Source organism: Chelon labrosus (genome assembly GCF_963514085.1).
Source record: "Chelon labrosus genome assembly, chromosome: 2".
Lineage (NCBI taxonomy): Eukaryota > Metazoa > Chordata > Actinopteri > Mugiliformes > Mugilidae > Chelon > Chelon labrosus.
In genome coordinates, this window is record NC_140338.1 from 3,682,317 (window position 1) to 3,710,315 (window position 27,999).

At 43.0% G+C, this 27,999-nt stretch overlaps 5 protein-coding genes across 7 annotated transcripts in view; 1 reads left to right on the plus strand and 4 right to left on the minus strand.

Annotated features, from left to right (window-relative positions):
* Nucleotides 1–27,999, minus strand: part of LOC311501147 (E3 ubiquitin-protein ligase TRIM21-like) — a 233,948-nt gene that overhangs the window by 85,751 nt on the left and 120,198 nt on the right. The gene's annotated exons all lie outside the window — the stretch shown is intronic.
* LOC311501241 (arginine-hydroxylase NDUFAF5, mitochondrial-like) lies at nucleotides 1,001–8,254 on the minus strand. The gene is made up of 11 exons (XM_084562960.1): nucleotides 7,949–8,254; nucleotides 7,292–7,332; nucleotides 6,974–7,037; nucleotides 5,774–5,821; nucleotides 5,562–5,665; nucleotides 5,128–5,167; nucleotides 4,857–5,054; nucleotides 3,699–3,759; nucleotides 3,198–3,281; nucleotides 2,209–2,291; nucleotides 1,001–1,225 (listed from the first exon to the last, which is right to left on the minus strand). The coding sequence occupies exons 1-11, from the start codon at nucleotides 8,183–8,185 to the stop codon at nucleotides 1,139–1,141; spliced, it is 1,047 nt and encodes a 348-aa protein (XP_084419086.1). The 5' UTR covers nucleotides 8,186–8,254; the 3' UTR covers nucleotides 1,001–1,138.
* On the plus strand, nucleotides 9,647–17,345 carry esf1 (ESF1, nucleolar pre-rRNA processing protein, homolog). Of its 2 annotated transcripts, none has more exons than XM_084562644.1 (13): nucleotides 9,647–10,011; nucleotides 10,243–10,535; nucleotides 10,647–10,760; nucleotides 12,589–12,698; nucleotides 12,916–13,068; nucleotides 13,164–13,278; nucleotides 14,214–14,385; nucleotides 14,474–14,662; nucleotides 15,728–15,855; nucleotides 15,990–16,086; nucleotides 16,387–16,478; nucleotides 16,569–16,718; nucleotides 16,845–17,345. In XM_084562644.1, exons 1-13 carry the CDS (start codon nucleotides 9,669–9,671, stop codon nucleotides 17,190–17,192), a joined length of 2,304 nt encoding a protein of 767 aa, XP_084418770.1. In that variant the 5' UTR covers nucleotides 9,647–9,668; the 3' UTR covers nucleotides 17,193–17,345. The 2 variants fall into 2 exon arrangements, with proteins under 2 accessions (XP_084418770.1, XP_084418769.1); XM_084562643.1 differs by having other exon boundaries at nucleotides 14,471–14,662; nucleotides 16,845–17,343.
* Nucleotides 17,394–23,522, minus strand: acaa1 (acetyl-CoA acyltransferase 1). Its single transcript, XM_084562914.1, has 12 exons — nucleotides 23,305–23,522; nucleotides 23,096–23,189; nucleotides 21,715–21,772; nucleotides 21,560–21,639; nucleotides 21,441–21,483; nucleotides 21,031–21,129; nucleotides 20,650–20,730; nucleotides 19,682–19,872; nucleotides 19,432–19,611; nucleotides 19,231–19,286; nucleotides 18,905–19,050; nucleotides 17,394–18,814 (listed from the first exon to the last, which is right to left on the minus strand). Exons 1-12 carry the CDS (start codon nucleotides 23,482–23,484, stop codon nucleotides 18,739–18,741), a joined length of 1,284 nt encoding a protein of 427 aa, XP_084419040.1. The 5' UTR covers nucleotides 23,485–23,522; the 3' UTR covers nucleotides 17,394–18,738.
* Nucleotides 24,133–27,801, minus strand: LOC311501193 (BTB/POZ domain-containing protein 3-like). Of its 2 annotated transcripts, none has more exons than XM_084562891.1 (5): nucleotides 27,536–27,801; nucleotides 26,994–27,193; nucleotides 26,816–26,906; nucleotides 26,269–26,387; nucleotides 24,133–26,014 (listed from the first exon to the last, which is right to left on the minus strand). In XM_084562891.1, exons 2-5 carry the CDS (start codon nucleotides 27,134–27,136, stop codon nucleotides 24,982–24,984), a joined length of 1,386 nt encoding a protein of 461 aa, XP_084419017.1. In that variant the 5' UTR covers nucleotides 27,137–27,193; nucleotides 27,536–27,801; the 3' UTR covers nucleotides 24,133–24,981. The 2 variants fall into 2 exon arrangements, with proteins under 2 accessions (XP_084419017.1, XP_084419018.1); XM_084562892.1 differs by lacking the exon at nucleotides 27,536–27,801 and adding an exon at nucleotides 27,292–27,519.

Sequence of the window (27,999 nt, forward strand, 5' to 3'; positions counted from 1 at the left end):
GCTGAAACAGTCTTTTCCCAGAGCAACTCAAACTAACGACAGATTAAAAGTTGGTCATGTCTTATTTAACTCAACAAAAGTCAAATCAAAGGGAAAACGTTACATCGTCTGCAAAATGGTTGAGCCTGTTATTCAAGTTTCAGAATGTAACACCAGAAATAAATAAATTTAGCAGCATCAATTCCGTTGCTAATTTTACCATCACTTAGTAATGCTGCTATAGGCCTAGGCTGCTGGGGGACGATGCACTGAGCACGTCCTCTGCTCTCTTCTCTCTCACATCCCCCACTTACTTTCTCTGACACTGAGCTCTTGTCCTCTAACTTCTTATCTACTACTAGTCATGCAGTTCTGTGCTATTACTGTATAGCATGTTAACTGCTGCGTGTCCCTGTCTCCCCTCCCCCTGCTGCTTCTGTCTCTAATGGATCTCTACCTACCACTTGATCAGAACCATAAACATTCCAGATTTTGAAACAAGCTGTAAAGCCTCTCGCGTTAATTTTAGATTTATTTCTTCCACAGATCAGCTCTGTTGAGTAGGTGGTCTTTAATGTGACCCAGGACTCATTGTATGTCCACACTACCAAAGGAAAGAGTTCACATGTGTCCCAGACCACCTCTGTTCAGACCTTGGACTTTAACCTGGACACTTGTGATCAGATCGGGATGGATGTTAATGTCAACGTCAGATGAGGCCAAATATTAGTGAAAGGTTGACGTTCTTGTTGGTGAAAGTGACGCCTTCAAATGTAGAAGTAAAAATAACTTTCTGCTGGTCTTAGCTGTGTGACAGTATAGGGAGGAGTGAATGTGTGAAAAGTACCTTCCGTTATAGTGATTATAAACCACAGGAAGTCATAGACCCTAGTTTTAAAGGTCTCATCATTTCTGAGTGACTTCAAAATTCATATCTATCAGGAAAAAGGCTATAATTCCTCAAATAGTAACTGATTGTCGTCGAAAACGCTAATAAGTTAAACTCTGACCATGTTTTATCTGCAGGTTAATGAGTCACCAGCTCCTGTGGTTTTCACCTTTATTCCAGAGGAAAGTAATACAGCACAGAGTTGAACAGGCTACAAAACATTTTTTAAATTAGATGTGTTATGTACAGAGCGGCCGCCGTTCCTCAGCTCTAGGACTTGTTGGTGTCGGTCGGCCGGCTGATCTTCGACAAATCTCCAAATGACGCGGTGGCCGATCCTCGCTTCGCTGGTTTGGCCTGAAAGGAAAGAAAACTCAACACTCAGATGATGTTTATGTCTTACTTTATCCATCATCTAAGATTTAATTCAGTGATGATGGAGAAAAAAAACCCTTAAGAGACATGAAGTGGGCGGTACCACGTTGAACTAATCTCAACCAATGGGAGCCACTGATCCAGTTGATTGAGACGTGACTCAAACGTTTACCTGAAGGAAACACCGTCCACCATTTTGGTTCCTACCACCAGATCCACCATGATGATAGCGGCTTGGAGCAAGAAGAGCTAGCTCGGCCCACGCACTAGGTATATTTATATGTTCTACTTGGTTCACTGGGAAATATACAAGAGGGTTACCTAGGCAACTGTCAGCCACAAAGACATGGGCGACCAGAGAATTGGTTTATATGTGGACGGGAGTTTATGCAACATTAGCTGGTTTAGGCTAACGTTGGTTAGTTTAGGCTAATGATAGTTGGTTTAGGCTAACATTAGCTGGTTTAGGCTAACGTTGGTTAGTTTAGGCCAGTATTAGCTGGTTTAGGCTAACATTAGCTGGTTTAGACTAACATTGGTTAGTTTACGCTAATGATAGTTGGTTTAGGCTAACATTAGCTGGTTTAGGCTAACGTTGGTTAGTTTAGGCCAGTATTAGCTGGTTTAAAATTTATGTTAGCTAGTGTAGGTTAAGATTATTCAAGCTAACATTACCATCAAATTCACCACGCTGACAGCGACTTGGAGCGTCAAGTTAACCCAGATGTAGCACGAAGAGCTAGCACGGTCCACACAATAGATATATTTATGATTTCTGAGGGTTGGGGTTAGTTTTTTTTAGGGTTGTATTGTTGTTGTTGCAATACCACAAATGACCATAGGACACGTTAGCTAAACGTGGAGCCCGACATCATCTTTCCTCCAACAGGACGTGAACAGAATCACAGACTGGATCGTACATCGTGGACGGTGATGAACTCGTCTGCTGCGTCAGGTGGTCTTACCTGTGACTCATGAGGCTTCCAGCCAATCATGTAGAGGATCTCAAAGGTGGCGGGAAGGGAACCGTCCTCATTCCCATACATCTCTGAAACATTACAAACGGGCAGAGTTTAGAAAAACATTTTTAGTTCCTGGTCTATTTCAGTCTGATGGTTCACTGGATGATGATGATGAACAACAAGCACCAGATCACCAGAAAACAGAAGTATCAAAAATATGTCAGAATGAGGAACAATCAGTTTATATTAGAACAGACATCCGTTTAGACTTTATGTTACTGTTTTGATTCATTTTCTTGATCATTTTGCACATTTGTTTTTGGCTGTTTCATGTCTCTGTTGTTGTTTCTCACCTCCATGAGGTTATTTTGAATCATCTTCTGGTTGTTATGCCCATTTCTGTGACTGTTTTATGTCTATGTTTTGGTCATTAAATGTGTTTCTTTGATCTTTTTGCATTATCTGTCCCTTTATGACCATTTGACATCTATTTGTGGTTGTTTTAAATCATATTCTGATCGTTATATGTGTTACTGGAGTCAGTTATGCTCATTTTAGTTAGTTGTTTTGTCTCTCTTTAGTCATTTTATGGACATTAGACATCGGTTTTTGGTGTTTTTGCATCACTTTTCTGGTCAGTATATATATATATATATTATATTACACTGAGCCACTCAAATAATTGTATGAATTTCTGGGGATTATTTGTCTCTTTGCGTTCAGTTTTGTGTCACATTTCACATTTCTTTGTGACAGTTTAGCATCATTATCTGGTCGTTAGGCACATTTTTGTTCCTTTTGTTTCACCTGAAATTGTTATTCACCAATTTGAGGTTGTTATAAAGTCATGCTTTGGTTGTTACTCTCATTTCTGTGGGTGTTTTGTGTATTTTTGTGTTCGTTCAGTCATGTCTCACAGAGCTTCTGGAAAGACAAGTTGTTTTTATCTGACTGTGACATCCGTGTTTGTGTCTTTTAACGGAAGATCTCACCTTTATAAATAGCTGCCGCTGCTAATATAGTGTCTCTGTGCAGCAGCAATCTTCTGTTCCAGGCACAGTTGCTCTCACCCATACCTGCAGAGCAACACAATTTACATTTAGGTACATCCATCTGTGTGTGAAACCTTTAAATATGGACGCTAACTCAACAACAGCCTCAAAATGTTGGCGCTCTTAAGTCTCCAGAGTCACTTATCTCAACAAATATTAGACATAATTAAATCTGGTTTCCTCACTTTTCATTTACCAACAGTTGAGGCTCCACTCCTGAGACAATAAAACTAAGGATGGATTTTAGAAGTGTGGAGTTCTGCAAGGCTCCGTCCTAGGACCACTCTCATTTTCTCTTTATCTCCACTCATAAAAATGTTATTATCCAATAAACCGAGCCCCACTCTTCCTCTCATACCCTCACTGTCCATCTCCACAATGTGAGACTGAAATAACAATGGTCCTTTTACATTTATTACAATGACAGTGAGCAGTTTGTACCTTGTAAATCAGTCATGACTTCCATGATTCCTGGATACTGGACCTGAATTTCGTCAACATCCTGCAGCAGAGACAGAGAGACGTGGAGGTTTGTGAATGTGTCCAACAAATAAACCTTATAAAATTAGTTGATTCTTGGTTTCTTCTCTAAAATCTGTAAAATTAAAGATCAACTGGAACTGTTTATTATTTTTAGCCAGTGACGATCCACTACTTGAAGCTAGTAGTTTCTCCCTTTATCCATGACATTTGTCTATTTCAACGTTTAGCTTTTTAAACTGTTAACTAAACAGTTCACAGTTAATTTTTAAAACTGTACATCCCGTTACATCCCGCTAATAATTTCATCGTTGTTTTAAGCTAATGCTGATGCATTTAAAGATGTTTGGTTCGTTACCTTTTACAATCATACATCTCTTTACACTAATTATCTCACCATTACTCTTAGCTTTTAAGCTATTCATTATGCTAAGCTAATATAGTTTATGAATGACTTTCAGCGGATGAATAACTATTTATTACCTTACTTTCTGAACAGTTAAAGTTTGGTTAGTTACCATTTACAAGCGTACATCCCTTTATGCTAATCATCTCAACATTATTTTTATCTTTTAAGCTATCTATTATGCTAAGCTAATTAAGGTTTATAAATAACTTTAAGCGAATAGCTAACTTTTAAAACTGTGTGATGGTTATGTTTAACTTTTAAACTGTTCAGTTTGCAACTTCTTAAAAGCGTAAATTTCTTTAAGCTATTTATAACATTACTTTTAGCTATTAAGCTATCCATTATGCTAAGCTAACAGTGGTATATGGATTACTTTTTTTGTAAAATCCGTCACTTTGATACACCACAGGTACTTCAAACCTGAAACAAAGACAACTGGACATGTAGATTTTCTTGAAGACGTTTCATCCAAGTTGCTTGAATAAAGAACCATTAATTGGAGACAAGGTCAGAACAGTTTCCTTCAGGTCCAGGTGACAATCAGGTTGTTAACAGACTCCAGTCATGTGACAGATGATCCTGTTAAAAACCTAAACTTCCCACCAGTCATTTACAACTGAAGACTTGGAGGAAACGTCTTCTACAAACAGATGTCTTTGTCTCAGTTTTGTTTTTTTAAGTTAAACTAAACAAATGTTCCTGTTCCTCACCACGGTGAGCATGTTGAAGCCAGCCTGACCCAGCAGGTTGCCTAGGTCGGTGATGGCGGTGTAGGGGGAGATGTGGGGGGAGAATCCTCCCTCCCTCTCTGTCTCGGCCAACTGGAGGGAACATCGCAGCTCGTAGAGCGTCTCGCCGCCCACCATGGCCCCGATGAAGACCCCGTCCGGCTTCAGCACCTGGTGGATCTGAGAGGACGACATTAGACCGTCAGGATGACGTTACAGCGGAGAGAACTACAACAAAACAACAACAGCTCACCTGTCTGAGAGCTCCAGGCAGGTCGTTGATCCAGTGAAGACTGAAAATGGGAGTTAAGAATGATTCAGTGAAGATAGATTCTTGTTCTTGATCTCAGTGCATTTAATAAAACAATTGAACAGAATCAAAATCAAACAAAGTGCAGCCCCGAACACAAAGAGACGCATAGACAGTAAAACAAGCTTGTTTCTATGGAGAAGATCTGCAGGGAAATGTGAGGAAGGTTTCATACTGCGTTCAAGTCTGATCAAGCGCTCGTTGACGTTATTGGATATTGTGAAACATACGATTGGTTGACATGTCATTAAAACATCAAAGCCAGCCACGATCTGATTGGCTCGGCAGATCTTTGCTGGAGCAGAATCAATTCCTTATGGAGAGACTCCAGATCAACTTTCATCTACAGCCATTTAGTAGACGAGGATATTACTCACGACAAGCTGCTCATCACCAGGTCAAAGGTGTTCTCTTTGAAAGGTAGAAACTCTTCGTCAGCCAGAACGCATCGGGTCGGGATCTCGCTCTGTCTTCTCTGTTTCTGATGATTAGAGAAAGAAAACCATTTGTTTTACCGTCACAAATCAGCTACAACATCCAGCCGTTGTTCTACAGAAACAAATCACATTCAGATGTTTTCAGGACTCACCAGAGTCTGCTGGGAGATGTCTGTCAGGAACAAGCGCTCCACTACATCCTACAACACACCAACAACAGTTTATTACATTTATCCTTCAACAGACACAAACACACAGTGAACGCTAAACTCAGTAGCCTTCTTCAGCGTTTAGCGGTGAGATCTTTTAGTTGTTTATCTGTTAGCAAACACTTTTTGACTTTGCCTTTTTATTCATCTGCTGGTAATGTTGGTATTACTATTAGCTACTGCTAATCCATACCGTTAAGCTACTAGTTTTGTCCGTTATCCATTAGGTTTAAATTTGGCTAACGATTTGAACTTTTAGCTAACCTCTGAAACTGTTAAATGATTACATTTATCTTACTTTTTAAGCAGTTAAACAGTTAACTTTTGGCTAGTTACTTATAATAGGAAGGATTGTAGTTTGTAGTGTGGTTAAACTGGACTAACTTGGGGACGTGATACATATTTTGGGAAAAGCTACAGTTCACTACTTTTAAAAACCGCAGCCTCAACAATGAAAACACAAAAAGTTTAAGCCGATAATTTCACTGTACTACCCTTTTAAGAGAATGTTTATACATTTGAAATAGCTAAGTATTAGCCTGTGTAATAATTATGTTTAGCTAACCTTTTAAACTGTTAAATAAACTGTTTGGTTAGTTACCTTTTACAAGCGCACATCTCTTGCTAATTGTCTCACTATTACTTTTAGCTACAGTATTATGCTAAGCTAGTTGTGGTTTATGAATGACTTTTAGTTAAAACTATTTAAAAATGTGTAATAATTATGTTTAACTAACCTTACGGTTTTTGCTAATCATTTCAGCTTTCACTTTAGTGCTAGCTCAGCTCTTGTTAAGCTAACTATTTCACTATTATTTTTAGCTTACTAGTTTTTCCACTCTTATGTTTCTTAGGTAAATATTTCCCTATTTATTATCATTAAATTGTTTTGTTTACTATCTATGTATGTATTACTTTTAGCGAACTATTTCATCTTGCTAACAGTTTCAGTCACTGTTAGCCAGCAGTTAGCTTACTGGTTATTGTAGAAAGAAACAAACTAAACAGGTCAGACCAGTTTGTTGCTCTGTTTTCCATTCTAAACAAAAATAGAAAGATGTGTCGCACAAAACAAACAAAAAAAAAACATCAATAAAGAGATGCGACAGCTATCGTGTTGGTATCGTGTACAAAGACTCGTACTTTGCTTAAATTCTCTGCGATGTGACTTTTCCCTCCACTGATGTCCAAAGCCAGAGGAAACGTCCTGACAAAGACAAGAGAGGAAAGACGTCTATTAGAGCTGCCTTTGTGTGTCACTGTTTTGAAAAACTGTTCACCACAGATTAAGACTAAAACATAAATATATTCTGGCTTCCTCTGTCTGTTTAAGCAACTAAAACTGATTTAGCAAAACAGACATTTGCAAAAAGTCCACAACTTGAAAACCACAGAATGCTCTTTGAATAACTAAATACTTTAAAGTTAAACATGGATCCAGCTACTTGGTCGTGAACCCACCTTGCGATGTCGTAAACCCGATCCGCAACTCGACTGCCAACCTGCAAGCCAATATAAGAACAAATATGTAATAATCAGCATATTAAAGTTAGTGTTTTTAATAATTCAGATTAAGAAGAAAGTACATTGTTTAGCAATATAATTAGCCAAAAAAAAACTGTTTAATTACAAAGCTAGCTAAAAGTTGAAGCTAGCTGAATTGATTAGCTTAGCTATCCTTCTAACCCTAAACCTCCTAACAGCTAAACAAATCAGTTCAACTGTTAAAAAAGTTTATATAGTTAGCTAATCGACATTCATAAACTATTTAAATAATTACCCTAGCATAATGAGCATAGCTAGCCAAATGCAAGCTGTTTAATTAACTGCTTAAAATGTTAGCTAAACGTAAGTAAACATTATAATTGATTTAATAATAATTAATGGCTTAGCTGGCTAATAGTAATAGAAGAAAGTGATGCAAATGAACCTGAAAGAGACACAAATCAACAAAAATAGAGATGCTATGCTGAAAAACCATCTGTGTTGTTGTTTGTGTCTCTGTCAGTCAGGCAGTCTAAGGTCCTGAGGGAGGGCAGGGGGCCCATACCCAGGCCTCTGCCTAGGGCCCCCACTGCCTCTCACTCCGCCCATGTCAGCAGCTCTGTCTCCTCTCACCTCGTTCCTCAGGTAGTCATACTGGTGGCCATCCTGCAGGGAAGCTGCCCAGTTCTTCTGCCTCTTCTTCATCTCCCTGTTGAACACATTCATGGAGCCCCTGCTTGAGGCTGAGAGGCCCCTGCGAGCTTCAGACCTGAGCCCAGCATGGAGCCTGCAGCAGGGGGAGCAGGAGGAGGTAATCCACCCGGAGGAGGAGGTCGTCTGCAGGACTCTCCGACACAATCTGCTGCTCATGATACTGCTGTCACCTCACACAGTAACACTCCAACATGTCAGCTTTATACAACCACTTCCTGTCCTCCACACTGAACGACCTCAGAGGACGGCGGGAAGGAACACCTGGAACTGGAATTTAGTGTTCACTGGAGTCTGAGGAACTGGATCACAGCCTGGAAATGGACAAAAACAATCAAAACACTACATTAATTAGCATTAAAAAATAAAAACAATGATTATAAATAAATAACTGCATTCACTGATAATATTTTTCGATGATTTACTTATTGAAAAATCTATAAAATGTCAGAAATTATAAGAAAATTCATCCTAAACCTAAAACTATTAAGTTTATAATGATTTAAAACAACAAAAACCCCGGAACATACAAATCACAAGAGATGCGAAAAAAAACATTAATTTAAATATGTATATTTATTTAGTTTTTTGTTATAATGACTTTACATTACTTTTTAAACACATTTTAAACCTTTTAAAGCATATTATTATTACTATTTTTAAGGTAATTGGTCAAATAAATGATTTAATTATTTAATGTTTTCTTATTTTAATTAATTTACTATTTATTTATTTTTTTTAATATACACCACTGGATTTTGAAGTCCTTAGCTGCATCTAAAAAACATATTTATAAAAATATTGTTGACACTTGTTAACTATTTGAGATTGATGTAACGTTTAATGGTTAAAAACGTTCATAAAAAGGTCATAATTGTCTATTTTTCGCTTTTAGCTTTAATATTAGCTAGCTTCTGTTAGCCAGGAGGAGGTCTGCGCGTTTCCCTCCGTTTGTCCCACTCCGCTTGCCTTACCGGCAAAGGGGCGGGAAATAGAAAGGTCACGGCAGAGTTGCATTCTGGGAAAACACGTGTAGCAGGGGGATCCGTGAGGTATGGGTACAGTTATGGTCTTTAATAGTGTTTTAAAAACAGTTTTAACGTGTGTTATTAGAGACATACCTTCATTATTGTGAGTCCTTTTAGGTGTTGTCTGTTTTCCCGCCGTTCCCTTCCGTCTTCTTCCGGGTGGACATTTTGTTTACATGTCAGTTGAATATTGAGACTCTGTAGTTTCTACAACTGTCGTGTTTTTAATCCAACAGCTCAGAAACAAGGATTTAAACTGTTTTAATTTTAGCTCATTTTGCTGTGTGAATAAACTTCAGCTCCGAGTTAACGTCGTTTTGTTCCTTTATATCAGTCAGCAATGAATAATTAGCGTGAATCAGTAAAACTTTATTTATACTGTCAGTGTAAGTTTGAATATTATTGACAAGCTGAGTTCAAAGTTAAAAAAAAAGACTTTTAGAAATATATTATTTTATTATTTTATTTATGAAATAGTGCATTACCTTGTTTTGTAAAATTTTATTTATTGGTAATATAATTAATATAGTTTAGATTAATTATTACAGTGGCCTTCATGTTTTGTCTGAACACATTTGTTTCCATTTGCCAGGCAGAGCTCACATTCAGCCGCCATGTCGTCCAAGAAGAACCAGGACGGCGATGACCGCTTCCGCCGGGTCCAGAAGGACCCCCGGTTCTGGGAGATGCCAGAGAGAGAGCGCAAGGTCAAGATCGACAAGCGCTTTCAGTCCATGTTCCACGACAAGCGCTTCAAGGTGAAGTACACGGTGGACAAGAGAGGACGTCCCATCAACCACACCTCTACAGAGGACCTGAAGCGCTTCTATAAACTGTCAGACACAGAGGAGGAGGACGAGGAGGAGGAGGAGGAGAAGAAGAGCAGGAAGGACAAAGTGAAGAAAGGGAAAGCGAAAGTAGAGAAGCCTGAACCAAGAGTCCAAGTTGCTGCAGAAGGTTAGGAGATGTTTCTTTTTTTTTTTTAATTCTTATGATTAATGAAGAATGAACACACGTCCCACTTTTAATTCTGTAGAAATACACCCACCGACCCCATTTTGTGGTCGTACGAGGATGAACTGAAACATGTAGAGGTCAAAAATGAGCAGAACTTCCAGCTGAGGCGTTGGTGTTGGTTTGATGCTCATCAGTGAGTGTTCAATAATTTCTATTCACTAATTTCTTCAGATGATGACGACGATGAGGAGCAGAAATCTGCAGAGGAAGATGCTTCTGACCAGGGAGAAGGTGTGACTGACAGCAGTGAGGAGGAGGAGGAAGAAGAAGATGAAGAGTCGGGTCTGGATTCGGGGGACGACAGCGACAGCGAGCCAGATCTGGCCAGAGGGAGGGGCAACGTAGAGACCAGCTCAGATGAGGATGACGAGGAAGAGGACGTGGACGCAATCCTGATGAAAGAGGAAGAGGAGATTGAACACGACTGGGGGGAGCTGTGCAAAGACGCTCCGAGAAGCGACGAGGTGAGGTGACACCCGGTGGTGGTGGTGGTGGTGGGGGATGATGGGGGGAGGGAGAATGTAGGTTTGTGTCGACCAGGAAACACGGACGCTGTTAACGTGTCTGCGCTTCAGGTTTCTGCTCGACTGGCCGTCTGCAACATGGACTGGGACCGGATGAAAGCCAAAGACCTGCTGGCTCTGTTCAACTCCTTCGCACCTAAAGGAGGAGCCGTGCTGTCTGTCAAGGTACAATCACTGCTTGATTTTACATAAACCCCCCAAACCTAAACATTCTGCATAAACGACACCGATTTGACTCAGTGTGAACAAATTCAGTCTAAAAATGCTGCTCAAAGACAAGACCAGTGTCTAATTATAGCTGATGATTTAATGGTGTGGTGTTTTTTCTTTGCTGAACTCTTGAAAGGATCAGGCTTTAAAAACAAACTGTCTGAGTGTATTTTATTCTACAAGTGTCTGTTACTAATTTGAACATTTTATTTAAAAAATAAGAGCAGTACAACCATGAGGGACAGCCAGAATAGAAAGGAACATTACCCATAATCCACTCTGCCATGCTCGGTATAATTTGAAACTAGAGAATCTACTATTTCCATCGATACAGAGCATCACATAGCTGGAGCTAACCAGCTAGCCTCAGCTAACAGAGAAAACGTGCAGACTTTGAACTTGTATGTCAGAATTTATTCTTATGTCTCAATATTGACAACAAATGCAACTGATATTGTTGTTTTTTTTTTGTTTTTTTTTTAACCTCCATCAAATATGCACCACATGGTGACTTGTCTGACAGAATCTGAGCCTCATGGCTCAATTACATACATGGTCCTTTGCAAGGTTATAGTAGTTAACGAAAAAGAACGAAATAACGAAAACTAAAATTGAAAAAAGAATTTCGTTAACTGAAATAAATAAAAACGAAAATTAAAAGAAAAAAATGATAACTAACTGAAACTGTATTGTGTGTTTAGAAAACGAACTATAACGAACTGAAATTATAGCTATAATTCCCTTCGTTTTCGTCTCTGTCAATTTAATTATAAGCCTCAACTGGTTGGATTCATATGATCGATTTATTCCGCTCTGGCAGTTTTACGCCAGCTGGCAGCACCTTACGGTCCGTGACGTCACCTGGCGACCATGGCGGTTGCAGCAAAAGCTGGGAGAAAGCGGCAAAGTCCTGTATGGGACTTTTTTGAATATGATGACGAGAAAAATAAAAGCAAGTGTCTTGTAGTGGAAACAGACTGTGACTTTCAAGGGGAGAAACTCCGCAAATCTCAAAGTCCGTTTAAGAAGCTCGCACAAGGCGGCTAATGTCGAGTACCAAAACAAGCTAGCCTCTGTGAGTCTGCCGCCGCCACCGCCCCCCGAAAATGAAGGATTAAAGGAATAGTTCACCCAAAAATAAAAAGTCAGTCATTATTAACTCGTCCTCATTTTTTAAACCTATCTTTTTATTTTATATTTTATTATACAATACCTCACCCTGACCTTTCTGAATCCTGCACCTGACAAATAACCCAATAGTATAAAAGTAAGTATAAGTATGAAAAAAACTAAAACTAATACTAAAACGAATAAAAACTAAACTAAAACTAAGCATTTTTGGAAATATAAAAACTAGCAAACCCACACTAAAAGCTAATTAAAACTAACTGAATTGGAGGGAAAAAGATAAAAACGAAATAAAACTAAACTAAAATGAAAAATCCAAAACTATTATAACCTTGGTCCTTTGCCTCCATCTAGTGGCCTGACCGTGGTACTATCGCTGATATGTAACATGGCTTGGTGACTATTTTCCCTGGGGAGTTACATGTGTCAACATATCAACATTTTTATGGATTCTATAATGTGCACAATTAGGATTGGGTCAAAGTAATCCGACATAGTAACAACCACAATGTTACTGACACTGGACGTCCATTCACTGAAGTCTGACCTATCCACAGAGACCAGGGTCATGATGTTGGACCTGAATCACTGAACTGAACCGTTGTCTGTTTGCATCAAAGATGAACCGTTGTGTGTTCTGGGTGTCGTTTTTCAGATCTACCCATCAGAGTTTGGGAAGGAGAGGCTGAAGACGGAGGACACTCATGGACCGATGGAGCTGAAGCCGCTGCCTGAAGACTCAGAGGACGACACAGAGGAGGAGAGGTAACCACATGTCTGGAGGTGGAATGTGCTCAGTTACGCTCAGGCGCGCTACAGTTACCGTGGTGTTAACATTGTCTTGTTTAGGCTAGCGTAGCAGATAACATATTGTTTAGGCAAATTAACTAGATAACTTTATCTTGTTTGGACTAATTAGGTGGCTAATATCATGCTCACTCTGTCGTTACTGTGTTTTTTAATCCCATGTGTGCTTCTTCAGGGTTTACAGAGAGAAGATGCGAGACTACCAGTTCAAGCGGCTGAAGTATTTCTACGCCGTGGTGGAGTGTGACTCAGTCCAGACGGCTTCTAAAATCTACGAGGAGTGTGACGGCTACGAGTACGAGAGCAGCTGCTCCGTCCTGGACCTCCGGTACGATCTTCTAAAACTCCACAGCACGACGTATTAACTGTCTTGCGGTCAAAAAGAGTGTTTGGTTATTTTTGTTTCTGACCTCCACTGGACAGCTTTGTTCCTGACGATGTGACGTTTGATGAGGAACCCAAAGATGTGGCGACGGACGTGAATTTAACGGCATACACACCCAAACTGTTCACCTCGTCTGCTGCCAACACCTCAAAGGTAAGAACCCCTAGAAGAACACTTTTATAAAAGTCACTAAAAGTCTTCACTACATGTAAGAATCTGGTCAGACAACGTAAGAAGGTGATGCTAGTTGGTGAACGAAGTAGGAGTTATTCCCACCAATCTACACTAAATCATGACTTCAAGTATTCACTATTAGCTAACAGATAGCCTATTAGTGGTGTAAGTTGCTAAGTCTCTCCGTTGGGAACTGATTCTGCTCCAGCAAAGATCAGACACGCCAATGAGATCGTTTGGGCGGGGCTTAATGTGGTGATGGACGCAAGAGTAACAGTAGTCATACACGTCATCTGAGCGCCGTGGTGTTGCTTCAGTGTTCAGTGTCTTTATGAGGCTACTGTTAGCTTGTTTAGGCTAATTAAATGGCTAACATTTTCTTATTTGGGCTAATAATGGCTAATATTAGTTTCCAACTAAATGTCTCTGATTGGTTGGAGGACTATCCAGGTGATGCGGAGGTATTTTTATTTTTCTCTGTATCGGTTGAGACACGCCTCATCATGAAATCCAGATGTTACCGGGTCTGGCCACGTTAAGCTAGCTAACAGCATCTCTACAGTGAAGCACAGAGGTGGCAGCATCATGCTGTGGGAGACTGAGCAGAGACATCAGTGGGAAGATAGAAGTTCGGATGATAAAATCTGAGAAGGAAGAATAAGATCCGACCAAATCTTAGTTTCTAAAGTCCGTAGATTCAACGAGAAGATTGGAAGCTAAACTCAAAAGAGGCTTCTACAAACGAGACTCTGAATGCTTTTATAAATAAGAGCTTTTACTTTTTGATTTTTAACAAACTTGCTAAAAGAAACTCAACACTAAGTGATGGGACATCAGCATTTCTGAAGCACATGTGAACAATAATGTAGATAATAGTTGGACTGACGTGTCTGAGCTCCTGTCGAACCAATCAGGTGCAGCTGACGTGGGATGAAACCGACCACGACCGAGTGACGGCCCTGAACAAGAAGTTCAACAAAGGTGAGCTGCTGCAGATGGACTTCAACGCGTACCTGGCCTCCTCCAGCGAAGAAGAGGACGCCGGTGACGCTGATGAGTTTGGAGAGGAAGTCAACTCAGCGGACGGTGAGATGATGAAATTATTTGAGATTATTTGGCGCATGAAGCAGCTACTGAGGAGTTGTGTCGGTGTGTTCTTGGTTTTGGACAGAAGAACCTGTCGTGGCGGTGGAGAAGAAACCTCAGGAGGACAAAGAGAAGAAGAAGAAGGAGAAGAAGAAGAAGATGAAGAAAAGTGAGGAGCAGATCTCTAAATACAGAGAGCTGTTGAAAAGCATCCAGGACAAAGAGAAGAAGCTGCAGGAAGACAGAGACATGGAGATGGAGATCACCTGGGTGCCAGGTATGAGGACACGCCTCCAGGTGTTCACACCGGTTTATATCAGGGTTCTCTGTGATGTTAACGCCCATGAAATCAGAGCTGGAGGAATCAAGGAATCAGTTTTTAACGAACATGAAAATGATCCAAACTTTACATTGATGGAAATGCTACGACTCAAAGGAGCAATGTTTTTATAGCCGACCATTCAAAAACTGAAGACAGGATCTCAGAGTAAAGGATTTTAGTTTAACATTAGCTGGTTTATGTTTAAGTTAGCTGGTGTAGGCTAATGTTAGCTAGTTTAAGTTAATGTTAGCTGGTTCGTGTTTAGATTTGCTGTTTTTGGCTAACTGTAGTTGGTTTATTTTTAAGTTTGCTGTTTAAGGCTACTGTTATTTAGGCTAATGTTTGCTGGTTTAAGCTTATCTTAGCTAGTTTAGGCTAATGTTAGCTGGTAAACGCTAATGTTGGCTAGTTTAGGTTAACATTAGCTGGTTTATGTTTAAGTTATCTGGTTTATGCTAATACTTACTGGTGTAGGCTAATGTTAGCTAGTTTAAGTAAATATTAGCTGGTTCGTGTAGATTTGCTGGTTTTGGCTAACTAGTTGGTTTATTTTTAAGTTAGCTGTTCAAGGCTAATGTTGTTTAGGATAACGTTTGCTGGTTTAAGCTAATCTGGGTTAGTTTAGGCTAATGTTAGATATTAAATTGTAACGTTGGCTAGTTTAGGTTAACATTAGCTGGTTTATGTTTAAGTTAGCTGGTGTAGGCTAATGTTAGCTAGTTTAAGTTAATATTAGCTGGTACATGTTTAGCTTTGCTGGTTTTGGCTGTAGTTGGTTTATTTTTAAGTTGTTTAAGGCTAATGTTTGCTGGTAAACGCTAACATTGGCTAGTTTAGGTTATGTTTAAATTAGCTGGTTTAAGCTAATACTTAATGGTTACCTAGGCAACCAGAGTCTGGGACGTCCACTGCAGACCAACTGTCAGCTACAGAGACGTAGACGACCAGAGAATCGGTGTAGATGAGTACGATGGTGGTTCAGAGGTTTGATTGTTGACGCTGTATTTAATCCACGGCCAGGCCTGAAGGAGACGACAGAGCAGCTGGTGAAGAAGAAGCTGGAGGGGAAAGACAAGCTGACGCCCTGGGAGGAGTTCCTGGAGAAGAAGAAGGATAAGAAGAAGCAGAAGAAGTCTGACAGGAAACAGGTGAGGGAGGCGATCTGAAAACAAAGTGTCTAAAGGTCCTCAAGTCACGAAATAAATTAAAGAACAAGCTGAAACAGTGTCTGTGAAACACTGGTCAACATCTAGTTTCATTAATCGGTCTGATGACGTTTCAGAGAGCCGGCGACGAAGGTCTCAGCGACGAAGACGATGAGCTTCCTCCAGATGTCGACCTCAATGACCCGTTCTTCGCTGAGGAGCTCGGCTCTACAGGTGATGAATCAGTAGCTCATTGATGAAGGTGGATGTGTTGATCTTCTGTTGGAGCTCCGTCATCTTCCTCCTTAGAAACCTCCCTCATACGATGCGTAGATTAAGATTAGCTGGTTAAATTACCTGGTTCTGGCTAATCCTAAACGCTTTAACTGGTTTAGATAACAGGTCTGAGATGAGCTTCTTATCTGTAGATCGAGTCAAAGGAAAAGAAGAAACAGAAAAGAAACATAAGAACGTGTCCATGTCCAACTTTTAGTGATTAATCGTTAGTTGCTGTGTTGTCTGATGTGTCCACAGACCTGAAGAAGAACCAAAAGGGAAAGAAGAAGAAGAAGAAGGAAGAGGAGGCGCGGACAGCAGAGGAGGAAGAGGAGCTGGAGAAACAAAAGGTCAGAGCTCCTTCTCCTCCTGATTATGATTCTGGATTCTGGTTTGTGGATGTCAGAAGTGAAAACCTCATCCTGCGTCTTGTCTTTCAGGCGGAGATGGCTCTGCTGATGGAGGACGACGACGACAAACACAAACACTTCAACTACGACAGGATCGTGGAGCAGCAGAACCTGAGCAAGAAGAAGAGGAAGAAGCTGCTGAAGAAAGGCGAGGCGCCGCCGGAGGACGACGACTTCCAGGTGAGACGGTAGCAGCACCTGGGCGTCAGGTTGACTGCAGAACAGCATCTTCTTCTGTCCTCCCGCCCTTCCTTAATGATTGTATCACCGTTAATCCTTTAAATGTATTTGCGTGTCTTTGTCCAGGTGGACGTTAAAGACCCTCGCTTCCAGGCCATGTTCACCTCCCACCTGTTCAACCTGGACCCGTCCCACCCCAGCTACAAGAAGACCAAGGCCACGCAGAGCATCCTGGCCGAGAAGCAGCGCCGGAGAGAGCAGGGGGAGGTCACGCCCGCTGCCCCGAAGGCCACGCCCACTGCCCAGGAGGCCACACCCACCACCCAGGAGGCCACACCCACACAGGAGGAGGCCGGTAAACAGGAAGCGGAGGCGACGAGTAGACAGATCGACCCGAGTCTGTCGCTGCTCATCAAATCAATCAGAAGGAAGACGGAGCAGTTTCAGGCTCGGAAGAAGCAGAAGTTAACGTAGGTCGGACTTTTCTAGGACTGAACCCGACGGAATCCGTTCTTAATCCGGGTTCACGCAGGACCTCCTCTCTTTGTTCTGTTGTTTACTTTGTGTTTGTACAGAAAAAAAAAAAATACATCAGCAGGAATCCAAGCTGAGACGAGTAAAAACTGAATCCTGCTGCTTCAACATGTTGAAAAGTTTTATTTTTATTTTTATTTTAAAGTCATTACAGCAACAAACAGGATGATTAGTTTACGCTCTGACACAGCTGCTCATTTAACAGTCAACATAAAAATACAAACACTTTAACGAAGCTTTAGGCCAGTACACTGATCCGCCACAACATTAAAACCATTTAACAGGTGAAGTTCATGATCACGTTGGGAGTTGTTCCTCCTCTAGAGATTCATAATGGCTTTAGTTATCTCGTTCACGCTAACGTTATGTTAAATGGCTAACATTACTTGCATCGTTAGATTTTTGGCAGCTTTGATGCTAGCCAACTGCCATTAAAACAGAAGACGAAGACGTTTTGATGCTACATGGACGCAGTTCTGGTTTATAACAGACCTAAGATAAAAAAAAGATCGGACTTGGCTGACGTCCAGTTAGTTTTAAAAATAAAACGGACATCTCTCTAGCTGGTGGCTTTAATGTTGTGTCTGATCAGTGGGTTCGTTTACGGCTACGTTTTTCTCGTTTATATTTCACTTTTAACGCTAAATTAGAGGAGTCAACCTATCACAGAACATATTCAGTAAATTAAACATTCATTCATTCATTGGGGAGGGGATATTTGTGCCGGGCTGAGACCTCGTTAGCGGCCGTTTCGCTTTAGAGATGTTTACTGATGTCAGATAACGTAAATGGTCGTAAATCGTCCGAAAGTTGACTCGTAGCTTCTATAAACTGCATAAAAGATAAACATAGCAACTGGATTTAATGAGTAATAGCTCTGGCTCTGGCTCCTTTAGTCCATCAGGAAGTAACTGGTGTGGACTTGGTACAGCCAGATATCCCAGAATGCATTTCAGTTACGTTTGTACTTCAAACTCTTCAAGTCTGAAAGTATGCGCGCTTGGTAACGTCTACGGTCAATTCTGAGTTTCATAAAACAAGATGGTGAAGGCTAAGATTAGCTAGGTTAGGCTAGCATAGCAGCTAATGTTATTTTGTTAAGGCTAGCATAGCAGCTAATGTTATTTTGTTAAGGCTAGCGTCTTTGTCGCAGAAGTCTTGGACCACGTCGACGCCTACGACCGCCCGGTTGGTTTGAACTCGGCACAAATCAGAAGAAATCAGGCGCCACGGTTTGATCGTGAATTCAAAGGCACTTAATCACCTGGTGTTTGAAACGTTAACGGATTTTAACATCTAAAGTACAGCAGCTTCGACTCAGGTCCGTCTTCAGTCCTGTTCAGACAGAGAACCGGCCACAGGACTCGGTTCATTCATTATTTTAGTGTCGATGTTCAATCACACTGGATCACGTTGGTAGATTACCGGTCACGTCTGACGGGAGCTAATTAATCTCGGCGAGCAGGTCTCGATTTGGCCTCAGCTCCTACGGTCCGGGGTATTCGAACACGGCGGCAGCTCCCATCCCAGTCCCGATGCACATGGACACGACGCCGTACGCCCTGCAGACAGATCAGGAGAAACGTTTTTTTTTTTTTAAAAGAAAGTGTCGAGGGAGGACGATCTACAGTCCCGAGGCGACAAACACAAACCTCCGGCCTCGACGTTTGAGCTCGTTGAGCAGCGTCACCACCTGTCGGGCTCCGGTGCAGCCCAGAGGATGACCCAGGGCGATGGCGCCTCCGTTAGGATTCACCTTCTCTAAGGGGATCCCCAGCTTCTCCACGCAGTACACCGCCTGAGCAGCAGGAAAGATGAACTTATCTCGACCGATGGGACTGACATATGACTCAAACGTTTACCTGAAGATTCAGTCAACTACAAACATCCAGATTTGATTCAGTTACTGATGTTAGAAGAAGGAATCCACCAACATTTACGGAAACGTTTGACCTGATAGAAATTATCTGGGACTCACCTGACTCGCAAAGGCCTCGTTGATTTCAAACACATCGATATCCGCCACCGTCAGTCCTGGGGAGGGAACCGGACTTTAGTTCAGTTTAGTTTCTTTACTTAAAATCATATTTACTAAGCGTTTTTATAGTTTGTGGAGAAAACAAGGCGGCCTTTCATGAGGAGGGCCACAATAATAGGTACTCTTTAAAAGTCATCTTACCAGCCTGCTTCAGAGCTGCAGGGATGGCAAAAGCTGGTCCAATACCCATGACATCAGGAGGGACCCCCACCACGGCGCTGGCCCTCAGGACCCCCAGAACCGGCAGACCCAGAGCCTCTACAGCAGACCTGCGTCCAATCAGCACGGCCGCCGCCCCATCACTCACCTGGCTGGAGTTACCTGCGATGGAGACGAGTGTTAGAGCCTCTGCTGAGTGAGATTCACTCTGATGTGCCGTCAGAGCGCTGACCTGCTGTGGTGCTGCCGTCGGACTTGAAGGCCGGACGGAGTTTAGTGAGCGCCGCCAGAGTCGTCGATGGCCGGACGCCCTCGTCTCTGCTGACCGTCACCTCCTGCTCTTTGCCCCCGTCGTCCACAACCCTGGTGGTGACGGGAACGATCTCCTGGTCGAACAGACCCATGCTCTGCGCCCGGGCGGCTCTGAAACACAAAAGACGTGAATCCACCATCAGGAGAACGTTGAACAACCATGATAGAGAAAGACACTGATCTCTAAAAAGAACATTTCTAAACATCATGTGGACAAGACAGAAGACTATTGGGACAACGTTTAGTGGACAGATGAGACCAAAGTAGAATAGTTTGGTTTAAATGAGATGAAACAACACTGCATCATTCCAGCATCAGAACCTCATCCCTCCATCAAACATGGGGGGTGCTAATGTCCTGGTTTGGGCCTGTTCTGCTGCTTCTGGACCAGGACGGCTTGTCCTCATTGATGGACCAATGAATTCTGAATTCTACCAGTGAACTCTAAAAGAAAATGTCAGGACATCTGTCCATGAGCTGAATGTGAAGAGAAACTGGGTCATGCAGCAAGACAACGAGAACCAAGAACACAAGTGGTTCTACAAAAAAGAACGGTTAAAGACGAACAAGATGAATGTTCAGGAACGGCCAAGTCAGAGTCCTGACCTTAGTCCAACAGAAATGTTGTGGAAGGACCTGAAGCAAGCAGTTGATGTGAGGAAACCCACCAACATCTCAGAACTGAAGTGGTTCTGTTCTGAGGAATGGGCTAAAATTCCTCCAAGCTGCTGTAGACCACTGATCAGCAGTTACCAGAAGCATTTAGTTACAAGGAGGTCACAACAGATACTGGAGACAAGGAGGCTCTTACACCTGATATGAACTAAAGAAAACATTCAGTTTTCACCGCAGTAGTTAATCAGAAAAAAATAAAACAAAATCAATTACTTTTGCTGAGAACTGAGAGCGAAGGCGTCCTGCTTCTCTCTGGAGACTCCAAACTTCTCTGCAACGTTCTCTGAGGTGATGCTGCACAAATTAAGGAGATTAAAACACAAAGTGAAACTTTTGGGGACAAAACAAACAAATTAATCAACAGCCATAATAATCAAAAAATCTTTAGATTAATATAAACCTTCACAGAGGCCAATGAGCTGATTTTGGAAGTATAGTGTCCTGTTTTGTCCGACCAACGGAGCAAAACAGGACACTATACTCGATTCCGACCGGCTGCATTACTTCCTGTTAACGCACTCCTACCGAGTACTCCCAGTCAAACCAAGTAACCATAGCAACAGGTGGTAAATATATTTGCAGATTGGGTCTCACCCCATGGGGATGATGCAGTCTCTGGCCTTGTCGTTGTCCGTCAGCCTGGAGCTCAGATCTCCTGGGTTTCCTACAGATCGCAGGGACATGCTCTCCACGCTGCAACACAAACACCACCTCATTATAGCAACATGAACATCCACCCTGATCTGATCTGATCTGATCTGATCACTAGTGTCCATCTTAAAGTCCAGGTGTGAACCCAGATCTGGTCTCAGTCCACATTGTGGAGGTGGTCTGGGACACATTTGACCCTCGTACCTTTGGTAGTGTGAACACACAATGAGTCCTGGGTCACATCAGGTCATTAACAGACTCTAGTCATGTGACACCACCCACACATTCATTCATTCATTCATTCATTCTCTGTAAAGTCATAACGTCTAGCAACATGTGGAGGACGAACCCACCCGCAGGCGAGGCCCAGGTCGATGGATCGGCTCCTGATGGCTCCTGCACACACATGTTGGACACCAGGTCACTCCTGGTGAAAACAGTGGCCTCGTTAGCTCCCGGGTTCGTTAGTTACCTGCTATGTTGAAGAGGGCCTGCAGGCCGGAGGAGCACTGCCTGTTGACGGTGTAGACGGGAACCGTGTCCGGGAATCCACTGAAACGAAACGCGGCGGTGAGAAAGCGGTTGCGGCGGGCCGAGCACGAGGGCCGACGGCGACGTCAGACTCACCTGAGGAAGTGGGCCACTCTGGCCATGAGGGCGCCGGCTCCAGGCTGCAGCACGTTACCTGCGGACGGAGAGATCGCTTCAGCATCCACCTGGAACCACGGGGCTAAACCCAGGTCACCTGCAGCAGGTTTAAGTTCTCTACAAACCCTGGATAACTTTGATGTGGAGACTTGTGTCTTGTTTTATTGTCACGGTCATGTCCTGCTTTTAAATGATAGAACTATAAATAAAATAAATTACAATAGATGCAGTTCACTACCACCATTACTTTATGTTACTGTGAATCATTTTAAATCATCTGTGAGTAATATGAGCTATGGTGTTCCTCAGGGGTCGGTTTTAGGACCAGTTTTACTTTCCGTATATGTGCACGCTTCCTTTGGGAGACGTTGTTCACAGGCACGGCGTCTCCTTCCACTTTTATTTGGACGCCACCCAGACGCTACCTGCCTTTTACCTCATCACACATGAACCCTGAGTCCATTACACAACTGCCTACGCGGCATCAAAAACTGGATGAACAACAACTTCCTGAAGTTAAACTCAGACACAGCAGCTGCCGAAACAAGTTCTACCCTTGGCTGGTTCCTTCTGCGAGAACATCAGTACTGTTGTGAATAACCTTGTTGTCTGGATTGACTGTGGCGTTGAGTCCAAACTTTTATCACCTGAGGAACGTTTCCAAGCTTCGCCCCATTTTATCTTTTAAAGACACGGAGACTATTTCACCTGCTTTTATTTCATCACGTCTGGATTACTGCAGCAGCGATTTCACGACTCCAGACGGTCCAAAACTCAGCGGCCAGGCTTTTAACCAGAACCAGGAGAAGGGATCACATCACTCCAGTTTTAGCAGATCTCCGCTGACTTTACTGGTTTTAAGGTCTTATTGACTGATCGCTTTTAAAGCTCTTCATGGCCGTGCCCCGGGCTACATCGCTGACCTTTTAGCACCATACAGGTCAGCTCGTACCTTGAGATCCTTGGGCAGAGGTCTACCGTCTGGTCCTGGGCCCCCCACTGAAAACTAAATGTGACCAGAATAATCTGCCTGAGGAAATCAGGTCAGCTGACTCTGAACTCTTTAAATCTCTACTTAAAACACACTTTTATTGGTTTTACTTGAGTTTTAAGTGAATTTTAATCAAGTTCTTAACTGTATGGTGTTGTGTTTTATTGTTTTTATTATAACTGATCTGTTTTTATTTTATGTGCCTGTTTTTAAATTAGTATTTTAAATGTTTCTGTGCAACACTTTGTAAAGCTGATTTGAAAAGTGCTATACAAACAATTATTATTATTATTATTATTATTATTATCTGGTCAGACCGGGAACTACAACACTGTCCTTCCACTCTTAGATCAAAACACAGTGTCTCACCCACGCAGACGTCCCCCAGCTGATCGGGGGACAGTCCAACATCCGTCAACACCGCTGTCATCACGGCGCTCAGTAGCTCGTCAGGTGTCGTTTCCTGGAGTCAGATTAATCAGGTCACATTCTCATCACCAGGAAACCTCATAAAAACTACAAAAACATATTCCAGCTACTTCCGGTCCACTTGGGTAAAGTTAGTCTTCGGTAACTACCTTAAACGCTCCTCTCTTGGCCTTCCCGATAGCCGTCCTCCGTCCGTGGACCACAACCACGTCCTCCGCGGAGCCGCCGCTGCTCCACGCTGACCCGCACTCGGTCCTCCGTAAGTCCCGCCGCACCTCCACGGAGCCGCGGGGACACAGGTGTCCAGAAATTATCTTCAGTCTCTGCATGACGGCGACGGGACAGCAGCTACCACCAGAGACGATTCGATACCGGAAGCAAACCGGAAACGAGCCGCCGCGCCACTTCCGGGTTTGAAAAAGTCGGGCACGGGAAGAGAGGAGGGACAAACGGAGCGAGAAACGTTTTCCTCTAAAAGTTCGGTTTTTAAAACCAGCTAATATGTTTAATAACGAATTAATTTGGTGTAAAATATATTTGTTCGATTTTAGAACTAATAAATTTATAATAAATACATTTGACTTTAATCATAGTTTTAATTTAGTAAAGGAAAAGTTGGAGAAACACATAAAAAGGTCAAAATTTTGAATTAACTGAGTGAAGATTGACCTTTATCTCCTAATTTTAACGATTTTACATTTAAATTAAGACTTCAAAACAAAAAAAAGATAAAAGATAAACTAAAAAAGTCAAATACATCTAAAGAAAGGTTTAATCTGACTTTCATATTATGACTTTAAAGCAAAAAATGTTAAGTAATTTGAGTTTTTATCTGATAATTAAACCTTGATCATAATTTTGATGGTTTGGTTGATAAATTTAAAGTTATATACCTCATTAAATTGTCAATTAATGCCTCAAGAAAATAAATAAAAAAGTTTATAAAATGACCTAAAGTAAATGAAAACTATTTCTAATACACTGAATCTTTTATTTCCAAACTTGTCACAACAATGGCGACGACACTGATAAGGCCACTGACTCACTGCACATTCTGCATGGAAACAAACAGGAACAAAAAAAAAAAAAAAAATAGACGTTTTCTGTAGAATCGGGTATAAAACAGTTTGTCCTCCATTTTTAAACATTAGAAGAAGAAGAAGAGTGTCACTGGAATATTTGACATGAAGGAAACTGTGAAGGATAAACATGACACTGTTTACTATTTCAAAATAAAAGCACAGGAGGATTTTAAAGAACAACACACACAAAAAAATAAAATAATAAAACAGGAATGTATTTTCAGCTCTGAGCTGGACAGGTAAAATATTAAAACTTTAGTGCTTCATAACTTCTTAAGAGTCCTTCAGTAACGACAGGAATGATTCACACACCAACGTTTTCTTTAAGGCAACGAACTGAAACCTGCTCCGGTTCCTGAGGAGCCTTCAGAGATGTGGCAGTGATAATTTCTCAGTTCCAATAAAAAGACGTAAACAGGAAGTGGATCCAGGGAGTTACAGCCGGTGTTTGTTCACAGTCTGGAACATTTCATTTACAGATTGATTTTCAGACAAACCTTAAAAACCTGAAGATTCCCGGGAACCTTCTGATGGTTATTTACAGTTACAGTCTGCACATTTATGGAGTGTTATGGCTGTTTTCTTCATATTCGTTTCATCTTTTAGTGTTAAAGACAGATTGTGGTGATACTCTACATTAGTGGATCAAAGCGTCGCAGAATAAACGTCTTGTTTTTTTGACAGTAACGTGTTTGTTGACGTCCAGAGCTGCTGGAGGAACTCTTCGACTCGCCGGCGTCCTCCTCAGGCGTAGAAGATGAGCTCAGGGATCTGTCCTCCCTGGACGCCGGTGCCGTTGGTGCTGTCTGACGAGCACTGGAACTGGAAGGTGACTTTGCCGCACTGCACCTCCGTCATGCCCTCCTGGCCGAAGTAGCTGAGCTCGTTGCCGTCCAGCACCACGCTGGCCGTGTAGAAGGTGTCGGGCTCGATCTGCACCGGGTACTCGAACCAGACGGGGAAGGTGCTGCTGGAGCCGTCTGAGAAGTATTTGATGATCCTCTGGGCCATCGGCACGCCCGGGCGCTTCAGCTCGATCTTGGCGCTGTACTCGGCCGAGCCGCAGCTGGAGCCGTACAGGCCGAAGCCGGCGATGAAGACGCGCTTGTCCACGGCGAACTGGATGCTGTCGCAGCGGCCTCGGTACCGCCACTGGTTGCTCCTGTAGGCGCAAGACTGGAAGCGGTGGCAGCGCTGCGGAGCCAGGCCTTTACGAGGTTTGGTACAGAACAAGAGCTCGGGCTTCTTGGCGGCGGTGTACCACAGGAAGATGTCGTTGGTCTCATTGAGCGTGAGGACGCCGGACTGCGCCGCTCCGTTGGCAAAGTCCTCCAGTGCCATGGCGGGGATCCGGATCAGGTAGATGGCCTTCCCCAGGACCAGCCGCTTGTTCTCGATGGTCGGCGACAAGTCTCGTCTCTGGCACTCGGCCTCGGCCCAGCTCAGCGCCGCCTCAAACACCACCATCTCCTTGGCGTTGAGCGTCTCCCGCCGCAGGATGCTCTCCAGCGTCTGGGTGTCGATGTCGCAGAAGCCCTCGGAGCGCAGCGCCAGCTCGGCCTGGGCGTCGATCACCTCCCAGCAGCGCTGCGTCAGGTCGGGCTCCTCGAACAGGCAGCTCTGAGACAGCAGCACGCAGGCGTTCTTGGCGCTCAGGCTGGTCTCCAGGAAGTTGACGCAGGCCCGAGCCAGGTGGGGCACGATGTACTTCTTGGCGGCGTAGAGGGTGGCGAGCACCGTGTCGGCGCAGAGGTCGATCTCGTCACAGTAGATGTACCTGGAGTGGAGAGAAAGCAGCGAAAAGGTTTCACACCGATAAGAATATCCTTCACGGCGGTTTTCAACAAAATCTGGATCATGTCTCCAAGTCAACAACAGTGGTTCTGATCCAGCGGTAGGCAGACTGACCACATGATGGCGCTGCTTATTTACAGACAGACAGGTGTGAACACATGTACTAAAACATGGGACAGGTGTGATCAGATGTTACTGAGACGTCTGTCTTTCAGGGTGGGAACTGAACCGACGTACTTCAACATGGCCAGGAAGGACGGAGGCTCCACGTCGGGGATCCGGATCTCGTCCTGATCCTCGGCCAGTTCTCCGTAGAACATGGCGTGGAACACGGAGCTGCCGACGGCCAGAACGTACTGACGGAGACCAGAGACAAAAGGGACGACGTTTAGAGACGAGGATCAAACCTCAAACGATTTGACATTTGATCCTTAAAACAGTCACGTGTTTATGTAGAAAACTTTTACTGTCGCTGAAAAAATAAACTTTTTAACCTTGACTTCAGCCCTTTCCTTCCTTCCTTTCTTCTGTCCTACCAACTTCTATCCTTCCTTCCATCCCTCTCTCCTTCCTTCCCAACGATAACGAATCAGAAACTAATAAACTATTCCACCTTGACTGCAGACGTTCGTCTCTACGCCGACGACTCTCTGATTTCTGTGAGCTGTTAAAAAGCTGTAAACTGAGAAACTAGTTCAGAACTTCTTAGCAAAACAGACTTTAATGAACTAAACTTGATTCCCGTGAACACATCTCTCTTGGCGGCGCTGTCGTGGAGGTTTACCTTGTGTCCCGGGACCCGCTGCGTCCCACCCGGAGGCCCGACCACAAAGTGAACGTCTGCCATCATCTCATTGTTGAACATGACTGAATTCCTGCGGAGAAGTCACAGACAGCCTCAGTCGGTCAGTCAGTCAGTCAGCTCAGCGTCCAGAGTCCCGGGTGTAAGAACTGAGACTCACCTCTCTCGGATGGTGGGGTACAGGCCCTGCCAGTTGCAGCAGCCCTGCGTGTTGTTGTTGGTCAGGTTCTGGTTCTGGTTCTGGTACTGCTGGACGGAGGCGGAGGGGACCAGCTTCTTCGTGGGAAACAGCTCTGCAGCCATTATCTTCCGGTCAAAGCTGAGGCCGGCTCATGGCAGCTCCCAGGCCCGGGCTGGAGTCTGGAGAGACACGGCTGCACAATCACACTCTGAACCGAACTCCATGGGAAATCTGTGGAGTTTTTACTGATGCTAACGTTAGCCGAGCTTAGTCACACCGTCTCTCCGGTTGCTTCGCTGAACGTGACATCGACCGGATTCAAGGAGCTTAAAACTGTTTGGCAGCGAGACGAGTTGACAGTCAAAACATAAAACAAGGCTAAAATAAAAGTCAAGCCCGGAAATGTCATTTGAACTTTAGCATGTTTATGCTAGTTAGCTAGCTAGCTACCGAAGTAGAGCTCCGCTGCTTTTTTACGGGATGATTTCAGAGCCCCGGTGCAGCCGCTCGGTGATTATTACCTCCGTCTCCGGTAAGTGCGCGGCTACACGGACGTGTTTCTGCTCATGATTCCCACTAAAACAAGCGCTCGGTGGTCGATTAACAGACCGGCGGATCAGCTTTGTTTACCAAGAGAGTCCGTCTGGAGACCGAAGGCCCGTCAGCCAATCAGGAGAGAGGATCAGCCAAGACGTGAGCTGCGTCACTTCTTCTTCGTGGGCTTGAATAGAAGTTGGCAACACCGTTTAAAGGTACAACCTCGCCACCTATTACATGACATTATATTACATGACATTAGACATCCGACTTTATAAAGCTTCGAATTATCAACCATACTTTACCTTTACTAACTGTATTATACTATATTCCATATTATTATGGAAATTAACAAGTGTATGATTATTTTTAAACTAATAATATTATAGCAATATGTATTATGCACATTTTGCTTTAACTTTTATTACTATTGACAACCTTATTACTA

Coding starts and splice junctions, on each gene's coding strand:
- LOC311501241 (XM_084562960.1), bottom strand. CDS start 8,185: ATGAGCAGCAGATTGTGTCGGAGAGTCCTGCAGACGACCTCCTCCTCC. Junction 5,666..5,773: donor ACATCTCCCAGCAGACTCTG/GTGAGTCCTGAA, acceptor TCTAATCATCAG/AAACAGAGAAGACAGAGCGA. Junction 5,168..5,561: donor CTGGTGATGAGCAGCTTGTC/GTGAGTAATATC, acceptor TCCCATTTTCAG/TCTTCACTGGATCAACGACC.
- LOC311501193 (XM_084562891.1), bottom strand. CDS start 27,136: ATGGCTGCAGAGCTGTTTCCCACGAAGAAGCTGGTCCCCTCCGCCTCC. Junction 26,907..26,993: donor TACCCCACCATCCGAGAGAG/GTGAGTCTCAGT, acceptor ACTTCTCCGCAG/GAATTCAGTCATGTTCAACA. Junction 26,388..26,815: donor AGCGGGTCCCGGGACACAAG/GTAAACCTCCAC, acceptor GGTCTCCGTCAG/TACGTTCTGGCCGTCGGCAG.
- acaa1 (XM_084562914.1), bottom strand. CDS start 23,484: ATGCAGAGACTGAAGATAATTTCTGGACACCTGTGTCCCCGCGGCTCC. Junction 21,484..21,559: donor GGCCCTCTTCAACATAGCAG/GTAACTAACGAA, acceptor ATGTGTGTGCAG/GAGCCATCAGGAGCCGATCC. Junction 19,873..20,649: donor GCTCTCAGTTCTCAGCAAAA/GTAATTGATTTT, acceptor TTTGTGTTTCAG/AGCCGCCCGGGCGCAGAGCA.
- esf1 (XM_084562643.1), top strand. CDS start 9,669: ATGTCGTCCAAGAAGAACCAGGACGGCGATGACCGCTTCCGCCGGGTC. Junction 13,069..13,163: donor TGCTCCGTCCTGGACCTCCG/GTACGATCTTCT, acceptor TCCACTGGACAG/CTTTGTTCCTGACGATGTGA. Junction 14,663..15,727: donor GGAGATCACCTGGGTGCCAG/GTATGAGGACAC, acceptor ATCCACGGCCAG/GCCTGAAGGAGACGACAGAG.